Genomic DNA, 11,518 nt, shown 5'->3' with positions numbered 1-11,518 from the left:
GACAGATGACTTTTGCATGATGGCCGCTTTCGATTTTTAATCGATAGTTATCAATATTGAGTAATTACTAAATCGGTGAAGTTTTAATTTATTTTATATGAATATAATTACAAAATACTACAGAATTTTACTTTTTGATAAAAATTTAATTAACAATGTCATAAGTTTTGTACAATATTTTTAATAATTAAAGTAAATAAATTGTAAGTTAACTCAAATAAATAATCCATTACTGCCATCGACCACTTACATTCAATCTCGATTAATCGCGGCGGGTAAAATAAAATTCTTCTTTAAATACAATAAAGTGTTATCTTACTGCCGCAAATGAGGGCAAATGAGTATAATAACTTTAGTGACGGTTGGCCAAATTTTTTTTAAAATCATATTAGCTATCATAATTTAACCCCCACTAATCAAAAGAAACATTTAGTATAACTTTCGTTTAAAACTTTTACATCATTCAATATACAAAGTGAATACAAATGATAAAGTTTTTTAATAAAGTGTTGGTAAGCAGCTCTATGTACTTTCCAATTTCCTTAACAACTCCATCCGGTTATGTTATTTTCTTTTAAAAGTTTCTCATGTAGTATATCTATCTCTATTAGGGCAACCAAGAGACACGAAAACTCGCGACTACTTAGTTGCATCAAGAGCGTGCGTTCCAGTGGCTCTTTATAAAGTTATCTAGTTCTTCTAGCTCGCCTGAAATTGCTGTTCCCAACTTAGGATGACGGCTGTAATTTTCAACATTGTCAACGTTACGATAGCGAGGCAGAACACTTACTCAACCCGCATAAACATGTCTTTTTATTTAACTTGTAGTTCTCTCTTATGGTGAATGTTGTCTCTGCTTGGAAAGTTGTTCGAAAAACAAGATGGGGAGTACGTGTGGATCATTGGAACTCCGTTTAACGGGCGGCTTGTAATCAGTTGTTCGTTCAAATATATTAAAAGTTAGAAATAAGTTTTTCGTTTAAGAGGAACAGAAATTTATTTATTAATTTCTAAACTATACGTTGAGGTATAACTAAATATAATAATTAATTTTTTCACGAATGGGCGATTTTGAAAATAAATCCTGAAACAGATCAATCTTTAGTTTTAAATTACGATTTTCTGACATGTATATCATACTAGTGACGTCTTCCATCTGGGCGTGATGATGTAATCGATGACTTTTTTTAAATGAGGATATAGTCTAAGATCCGAATAGGAGGTCGAAATGTATCCATATGCTTGCCGGATGAAACATTTTTTTTTATTAAATTTCATACATAGACAAATACTTCCAGCATGGGTTGCCTATCAAAATCGTGTTATAGCTATCCTGAAGTTGGGGCCTTAGGGGCTGAAATCAACATTTCAAGCACATTTTTATTGAATTTTTTTGAAAGTATGATAAAATTTTTGGCAGGGTGCCAAAAAAAATTTCTTTTAATTAAATTAATTCACACAAACAGAAGAATGTATGTATTTTATTTAATTCAAAATACATACATTTTACTGCTGTCAGAAACCAGAAAAAAATGTTTATTTCACAGACAAACATTACTGGTCGTTTAAATTAAATGTTCACACTGCCAAGAGGCAGGTAGGTGACAGCTTTTACATTGAATTTAAGTGAAAAACAGTATTTATCTACTCTATGTCATATTATGATTAAGTTTTTAGTTTGTGAAAACTGTCATTATAGATAGCAGTGCGTGAAGGGCTTAAAGTGTGCGTGATGTAACAATGTATTTTAAATGGGATTTACTATTTCGCACACTTTCAATGGGTTTTTTGGCACACTTTACAGTTACAGAGTATTTAAGAGTTACAGTTTTTTATTTGTTTATCGTAGATAAAATATTGTATGAAACTGTACGTGAAGTACTTTTTGCGAACTTACGCGATGTATAGCACTCGGTCCGTTGTCGCTCGTGCTCTAAATATCGCGTGCGTTCGCAAAAAGCATACTTCACGAACTGTTTCATAAATAACTATTATTTGTCAAATAAACATTCTTTCCGATTTTATGACACTAGCAAAATGTATTTTAAATGAAATAAAGTCTCAATTAATTTAATTAAAAATTTTTTTTGGACACCCTGTTCAAATTATTATGTAAATGTATATATTACTGAATAAAGAATTCAATAACATTTCAAATGAACTAGCACACGACCCCTTCTTCTTCTTTCTTCTTGGTCTAGCCATTCACGTCCACATCTGAACATAAGCCACTTCAAGTCTTCCTTTCCATTGTTTTCTTGTTGTACGCTACTTGTAGTCAATTTTTCCTGTAGTCCGTTTAAGATTATCTGTCCATCTCATAGGAGGTCTGCCTCTGGGTCTTTTGTGTTAGTATGGTCTCCAGGTTAGAATTGTTCTGTGCCATTTGTTTAGATCGCTCCTAGCTACATGTCGAACGTATTCCCATTTTAATTTTAATGATTTTTGTACCACATCGGTGACTTTGGTTTTCTGTTTTATCCATGTGTTTGTTTTCCTGTCCTTAAGTGATATGCCTAGCATTGCTCTTTCCATCGCGTGTTGAGTAACTCTGAGTATATTCATATTCTTTTTTTGTGATTGTCCATGTTTATGCCCAATATGTTAATATCGGAACATTGCATGAATCACGCACTTTAGATTTAAGATATACGCTCTGAGCTTCGCTGGTGGCGCTACTACCGGATTACTAATTCAACTTTCACCGGTAATTTTTAAATTTATTATTTAATTGTTATCGCTTAATATTTACAACGCAAAAAAGTAATTAAATTGTAATCGATTTTTTTTAAGATTTTGCTAATCATTTTGACGTTCTATTGATAAAATATGAATTTCTTACTTCGGACACTTTCACAATTATCGTGTAGATGGCGCTAAGATTATTAGAATAATTTATAATTACATATTACGGAACAGTAAAAAAACTTAAATTCAGTATTTAAAACGTAAGTATATTTAAGGTAAAAATATATACCACAGCTTTGACCAACTAATATTTTTTATAATTAATGTTTTTAATTTTAATTTTAAATTAATCACTTTGACATTTATGTCAAATTTCCGGTACAGGTTTACAGACTTGTCACTACTGGCGCTCGCGAATTTGTAAATATCCCCTCTACGTACGAGCTCACAGCGTATATTTGAATTTGTTGATTTCTGAGTATATAGTTCAGTTTGCCGAATGCCGCTTATGCTAACGTTCTTCTTCTTTTTATTTCTTCCATTTGAATTTTCCAATTTAGTATTATTTTTTGTCCTATGTTTATATATTCTTAAACTTTTTCTATATTTTATCGAAAAAAATATTTTTAGATAAAAATGTAACTTAGTAAAAAGCAAAAAAAAATGTATGTATGAAGTCTGTAGACCCAATAAAGACCCATCAAAAGAGTTGTAGTTCATGAAAAGAACGTTCTATAGCACATTAAATATGTATATTAACAGGGTCGGCGCAAAATTTCGGCTCCAATGCTTTCATTTTATTCGAATTCTGAGAAAACTACACTACTCCAAGAAATTAACGCACTACCTTAAAAATGGGTCATTTTTGATGTCTCGAATTTCCTAAACCTGTTGTCTGATTTAAGTGATTTTTTTAATATGTTATTATAACCTTATTCTTTAATAATATCGCTGTAATGAAATTGTTGCTAGACATGTAAATTGTCACTGTATACCGGGTGTACCAATCAAACTGTATTTTTTTTCAATGTTCACCGCACTCTAAGGAATATTTTAGCATTTATAAAATACTTAAATTAAAACCCAACTATAACCTCAGGTTTTCTTAACATTCTGTTTTTTTATTCATTTTCTTATTTTGGATAATAAAGAAATTAGATCATTTAACCACTAGCCATCTTCTTCATCAATACTAAATAAGTGTTTCTAAATAAGTGCGGTAAGGAGTAATTCTGCATGAAAACATAATGACGGTTTGCTTTATAAACATATTCTTCTTCTTCTTCTTCAGGTGCCATCTCCGCTACGGAGGTTGGCAATCATCAATATAAACATATGTATGTCCGCAAATTCTTCGTTACCAAGATAGGGGATGTTGAAATTTTTCTTACAAGCTGATGATTTATTTACTGCTCCAAAACCGGTTGAGATATGCAATTGAAGTTTGGTAGGTTTTAAGAGGTAGTTATTGCGCATTTTTTATACACAATTAAGAATTTTATATTCTCCATTGCCGCGCATACGGGTCATATTACCCGTATGAACGCCAATGGTGGATATAAAATTCTTAATTTTATGTCAAAAAATGCGCAATAACTACCTCTTAAACCTACCAAATTTCATTTGCAGATCTCAACCGGTTATAGAGCAGTAAATAAATTGTTAGCTTGTAAGAAAAATTTCAACATCCCCTATCTCGGAAACGAAGAATTTGCGGACATATGTTTATAAAGCCAATTCTCATTATTTTTTTACGCAAAATTACCCCTTAAGGTTTGCCGCACCTATTTAGAAACACCTTGTATTGATGAAGAACATGGCTAGTTGTTAAAGTACCTCACTTTTTTATTAACCAACATACGCAAATGAATCAAAAAATAGAATTTTAAGAAAACCTGAGGCTATAGTTGGGTTTTAATTTCAGTATTTTATAAACGCTAGAATATTTCACAGGGTGTGGTGAACTTTGAGAAAAAACACAGTTTGATTGGTACACCCGGTATCCAGTGACAAATTAACCTGTCTAGCAACAATTTTATTACAGCGATATTGTTAAAGAGCAAGGCTATAACATATTAAAAAAATCACTTAAATCGGACAACAGGTTTAGGAAATTCGAGACATCAAAAATGACCCATTTTTAGGGTGGTGAATTAATTTCTTGGAGGAGAGTAATAAGTATTTTTGAAAAATTTAAACGGAGAATGGATGATTACGTTATCACCGAGAGCCGAAAGTCCCTGAAAACTTTTATAATGTTTATTTTAATAAGTTACAGGAGGGAAAAAAAAGAGAGAAAATTTAGTGTGATTTTTAATTTCAAATATCTCATTCAAAAGATACTTTTTCTTTATTCTAAGGTAATTTTTTAAGAGGTAGTTATTGCGTATTTTTAGACATACAATTAACAATTTTATATTTATTATTATCGTGCATACGGGTATAAACATTTTAGATGCATCCCGTATGCACGCCAATGGTGAATTTAAAATTCTTAATTGTATGTCAAAAAATGCCCCATAACTACCTCTTAAAACCCAGCAAATTTCATTTGCATAGTCAGTTCGTAAGAAAAAATTCAACATCCCGTATCTCGGAAACGAAGCATTTGTGGACATATTTATGTTTATCAAGCAAACGGTCATTATTTTTTCATCCAGAAATATCCCTTAAAGTTTGTCGCACATATTTAGAAACACCTTGTTTTGAAGAAGAACATGGCTAGTTCTTAAAGTACCTAACTTTTTTATTATCGAACATGTAAGTAAATGAATCACCAAAAAGGAAATGTTAAGAAAGCCCAAGGCTACAATCGAGTTTTAATTTCAATATTTTATCTATGCTATAATATTCCACAAAGTGTTCCGAAGTTTAAGGAAAAATCACAGTATGGTTGTTACACCCGGTATAAAATGACATTGACCTGCCTAGCAACAATATTATTACATTGATATTCTTACATATTAAGGCTATAACATACTAAAAAATCACTCAAATCGGACAACAGATTTAGGAAATTCGAGACATGAAACGTGTATAATTCATCGAGTGGCCCGATTTCTTTGCTCGGCAGTGTATGTATATTTATTTTCAAAAATATTTATTTATAATTTCAGGCTCCTGGGCTTTCACCGCGCCATGCCAGTAACTGGCCGACTACTTAACATGACCACAGAACTATATCAAAAATGTGAAGGAGAACTCCTCAACACCTTCTTCGTATCCCCAAGTGACAACCTTTGTTTTCATGGTAAATGCTCGTACTACTGTGACACATCGCATGCCATCTGTGGAAACCCTGATACGTTGGAAGGGAGTTTCGCTGCCTTTTTGCCGTCCTCAAAAGTCGCTCCAACTAAGGTAATGCTGCATTTTTTTTCACCATCAATTTTTCACCATCAAAAGGGAGGTCATAAATTAAATTACATATTCTGGGACCAAAAATAGTTCGATTGAAGCTAACTTACCTTTGTACAAATGTGCACATAAAATAAGTTACAGCCCTTTGAAGTTAGAAAATGAAGATCGTTTTTTTTCCAATGCAGATTTTTAATTGAAGATGGACATGTGGCATTGTTATGGCAGGAATATTCGAAAAAAAAAATTTGTGCGCAATTAAATTTTGTGTACGTTCCAATGTAATTATAATTGTGGTACTATTAGTTAAACACAATGTTTTTAAAACTTTTTTGCTATTTAATACTTCTTCGATAAGCCATTTTTTATCGAGATATTTTGAATATTATTTGTAAAATCCACCCCGTATTTGTAATTGTTTAAGTAAGATTATAGAATATTATTTTCATAATATTATTACCAGGTCTCTATAATCTTACTTAATCATTTAAAAATCTGTGATAGATTTTATAAGTTAATAAAATAATAAATGATGGTTTTGCTTGTTCAATTTGATTTTATGAGTGTTTGATAAAAACTGGCTTATTAAAAAATACTAAGAGGCAAAAAAGTTTTAAAAACATTGTGTTAAACTAATGGTACCACAATAATAATTTAATTGGAACGTACATAAATACTTGGGAGAGGGGCTAAGGGAACAAAACACCCTTAAAATGTTTATGGGGTACACAAATTTCACTGCTTTTTTAAGATGTTCCTGCCATAAGAATGACCCATGTCCATTTTCAATAAATAATCTGTAATAGTTTTGGATATATTGCAAAAGCTCGATTTTCATTTTGTAACTTAAAAGGGCTGTAACTTTTTTTACATGCACATTTTTGTACGAAGGTAAGTTAGTTTCAATCGAACTATTTTTGGTCCCAGAATGTGTGATTTAATTTATGACCTGCTTTTTTGTTACACCCTGTATTTAGAATACTTAGATTACTTAATTATTTAAATTTTATTTATTATTTATTATATTGGAAGTATCTGCTTTATAAAAAAATACTTGAAGGGGGAGACATTATGCCGTATTTAATCTTGCCGCCAAAGGCGCCCTCTCACCCCCGTATCATCGCTTAATTTTTTTTTAAATTACTTCCACCTTTTTTTATTTAATATTTGGATTCTCCTCTTTGTACTCATTTCAAAAATGTATAACACTTGATGCTTTAATTGATTAGTTTATAAGAAAAATAAATACAAAAGCAAGAAAACTGGATTGAATAAAAATTATTTTTTAATAATTTTATAATATTTAGAATGAACATTTCACTACCAAAAATTTTAACAATAATTACTTAAAAATTTAACAATAATTACTCAAAATTTCAAGTCATTTTGAATAAATATTGTTTAAATTTATAGTAGTGCAGTATTCATTCTAAATGTTTGTATGTAATAAAATTATTAAAAAAATATTTTTTTTCAATCCAGTTTTCTTGCTTTTGTATTTATTTTTCTCATAAACTAATCACTTTAAGCATCATGTGTTATATATTTTTGAAATCAGTACAAAGAGGAGAATCCAAATATAAAATAAAAAAAGGTGGAAGTAATTTAAATAATTTTTTCTACAACCGTGTTAAAAATGCTACTTTAAGGCACTAGTGCTTTAAAATTTTTAAGGCACTGCATTTAAAAGTGAATTGTCAAATTGTGAAACGTCAAAATATTTATATTTTATTTAATAACATTAATATTAATAGTAAAACTTGCGCAATTTGAAAAAGGTGGTTTAAAAGGTTTTTTAAAATTTAAATTTCATCAGATATAAAATTTTATCAATTTTATACGAGGTATGTCAAAAATATGCATTTCGTTCAAGAGTAAAGTACCTTTATGTTTTAGAATATCAAAAATTATTATTATGAAAAGTGGTTTGGAATTAAAAACTATGTTTTGATATGCAATTACATCCTTCTAATTGAAAAAAAAAATGCAAATTTTTCTCAAATTACGGATACCCAACATAATTTTTAAACAATTATGATAACTATTTTATTATCAATTTTACGAAAAAACGTTATTCTTTATAAAATTCTCTACCTGGTCTAAAATCCGAGATGAAACCATCAGATATCAATTGTTTTCAATTTTATACGAGGTATGTCAAAACATGAATTTGACTTAGGTACCTTTATAGTTCACAATATGTATTTCAATTAGAAGGATGTTATTGAATATTGAAACATAGTTTTTAATTCCTAACAACTTTTCTTAATAATAATTTTTGATATTGTGCAATATAAAGATACTTTAGTCTTGAGCAAAATTCATATTTTTTTAGACGTCTTATCACTTGAATTTAATTTTTGAGATTTTTTTTTGAATGAAACATCGTTTAGTAATATGCTTGAAAGGTTAAGTTGTGCAAATTTGAGAGTTTTATAGGTAAAATTGTATTAGTTACATTTTTTAAACAAAATTCATGTAAGTCTCACTTTCCACCCTCACCGTACTTATGCCCATATATTCTATTTCTTTTTATTATATCTATAAGATAGCTTTATTGTTCTTCTTTAATTTCCAATTTGTAAAATTTAATTTGATTAATTAATTAACTATTTTAATTTAGAAATAAGCCACAATTAAACTTGAAAAATAATTTTATTACCGTTTCGACGTCCACGTCGGAAGTCGTTGTCAAAATACAAAATATTAATAAATTAAACGCTAAAAATTATTTTTTTCAATTTGAATTGTGGCTTATTTCCCAATTAGAATAGTCAATTACATAAATGCCACAAAGGAATAGCTTCAGAAAAATATTGATTAATTAGTTAATGAATTATATTAAAATAACTCACCGTGCGCTTCGCCGAACGTTACTATTCAGTGCGCCAATGTTTGTGAGAAGGGTGACTTTAGCATTATAAATAAAAAATTATAGAAGGTATACATACAGAGAGAGTCTGTAAAGTGGAATAAATTCAATGTCTCAAATACTAATTGTTTTTTTGGAAAATGCTCAGACCCGTCGATTAGTATTTCAAATTGTCCTTTTTGACATTCAATAATAATGTATACAGGGTGTCCCAATTTAGAGATATGACGTCATCGTCGATTTTCTTAAATGGCAACACTGTCATTTTGATAGCTATTTTGATAGGGTTTGTAAAGTTATACATAACTGCAAAATATCAAATTTTTATTCTCTACCATTTACAAGATAATAGAAAATAACAAAGTTATATCTGTAATTTGGAATATATTCAATAATTAAAATACTAACTGTTTTTTTGAAAAATGCTCAGACCCGTCGATTAGTATATCAAATTGTCCTTTTTGACATATAATAATAATGTATACAGGGTGTCCCAATTTAGAGATATGACGTCATCGTTGATTTTCTTAAATGGCAACACTGTCATTTTGATAGCTATTTTGATAGGGTGTGTAAAGTTATACACAACTGCAAAATTTCAAATTTGTATTCTCTACCATTTAGAATTTAGATGATAATAAAAAATAACAAAGTTATGAAAAAGAAGTAATCAACTAATAATTGAATTTAATTATTTCAATAAATTAAGCAAAAACTCATAATGTTGCCCTCAATTATTGTCAAATTGTCAATGGGCAACGTTATGAGCATTTGCTTAATTGAAATAAATAAATTCAATTATTATTTGATTACTTCTTGTTCTTCATAACTTTGTTATTTTTTATTATCTTGTAAATGGTAGGGAATAAAATTTTGAAATTTTTCAGATGTGTATAACTTTACACACGCTATCAAAATAGCTATCAAAATGACAGTGTTGCCATTTAAGAAAATCAACGATGACGCCATATCTCTAAATTGGGACATCCTGTATACATTATTATTATATGTCAAAAAGGACAATTTGATATACTAATCGACGGGTCTGAGCATTTTTCAAAAAAACAGTTAGTATTTTAATTATTGAATATATTCCAAATTACAGATATAACTTTGTTATTTTCTATTATCTTGTAAATGGTAGAGAATAAAAATTTGATATTTTGCAGTTATGTATAACTTTACAAACCCTATCAAATTAGCTATCAAAATGACAGTGTTGCCATTTAAGAAAATCGACGATGACGTCATATCTCTAAATTGGGACACCCTGTATACATTATTATTGAATGTCAAAAAGGACAATTTGAAATACTAATCGACGGGTCTGAGCATTTTCCAAAAAAACAATTAGTATTTGAGATATTGAATTTATTCCACTTTACAGACTCTCTCTGTATATTTAATTTTATAAAAATCTTTATATAAGGTTTTTTGTATAAAATTTTCTGAATTTTTCAATGGTCAAGTAAGTTTTTTAAGATTTACATTTTCGTAGGTATTTCAAAAAACAACTAATTTCGCAGTTCATTTGTTTAATAAAAAATGCAGCACCCACTTCTGGAACGTTTTGATATGTTGTTTATTAAACATTTCTTAATGAAATTACAAAAAGTTGTATCTTGTTTGATTTTTTCCGTAAGCAAAAACTCTATTGACTCCCCTATGGAGTATATACAACGCTCTTTGTTTCACAGTGTACACACTTATCGCGAAAATAACCATCGATGTCACAGTAACGATATCATTTTTTGGCTTGCGGTGAAAATTAAAAAAGTTAATTCCCTTATAAACATTTTTTATGATTGAGAATAAAAAACTCAAGCACTCTTATTTTTCTTAAACGTTTTTAATAAAGGATAAATTGTTTCAGGTATGGAGGCATCCATGGCGAAGATCGTATCATAAACGGCGGAAAGCCCAGTGGGAGACCGACCCCAACTATTGCCAACTTGTTAGAGAAATACCACCCTACGATAAGGGCAGAAGGTTGTACGATTTAATGGACATGTCTGTTTTCGATTTTCTCACTGGAAACATGGATAGACATCACTACGAAACTTTCAAGTAAGTTTAGGGATTAGTATCTGGGGAAGTTTTAAAGATAGACAAGTTGGTATCGTTTGCAAAAACAACTATAAACTTTTTAAATACTGTGTGGGATAATAATAGGTTGAAAATCAAAGTATAAACCTTAATTCAGTAACAATAGTTTAATACGTTGTAAGAAAAAAGACAAAACAATAACTTCAATGCATAATTCAAGGGAATACAAATAAATACTAAAAAACTTTCCACTTTTTCTGAAATAATTTTAAATTAAATATTAAACAGAGTCGGTACCCGCCCATCTCCATTTTAGCCCTTTAGTTATCTGGAGGGGATCTGTCAATTGATTTGAAACTCTTACTTGCGTTTATGTGTGAGTCACGGTGGTTTGAACTAACTTTACCAATTTCCTTGGTATACCAATTTCTTGTATATTTGGTATACCAAAATCTACAAATATTTGGTAGATATCTATGTCGTGCTGCTAGGCTTTAGCCAGTATTTTTTTTTCTTTGAATAGCTGGTCAATAGTAGACCGTCCTGGTGCGAATC

General features: G+C 29.7%; 1 protein-coding gene across 1 annotated transcript in view; it reads left to right on the top strand.

Moving 5' to 3' along the window:
- Positions 1–11,518, top strand: part of LOC114338920 (extracellular serine/threonine protein CG31145) — a 964,172-nt gene that overhangs the window by 699,798 nt on the left and 252,856 nt on the right. The window contains exon 9 of the mRNA XM_050647518.1: positions 10,791–10,984. Within this exon, the coding sequence (XP_050503475.1) occupies positions 10,791–10,984 (194 nt within the window). The remainder of the gene's footprint in view (positions 1–10,790; positions 10,985–11,518) is intronic.

The sequence above is a fragment of the Diabrotica virgifera genome, chromosome 3 (genome assembly GCF_917563875.1).
Source record: "Diabrotica virgifera virgifera chromosome 3, PGI_DIABVI_V3a".
NCBI classification, from domain to species: Eukaryota; Metazoa; Arthropoda; class Insecta; order Coleoptera; family Chrysomelidae; genus Diabrotica; species Diabrotica virgifera.
The sequence above is the reverse complement of the archived record's forward strand: the minus strand, read 5'-3'. Positions and strand labels throughout refer to the sequence as shown.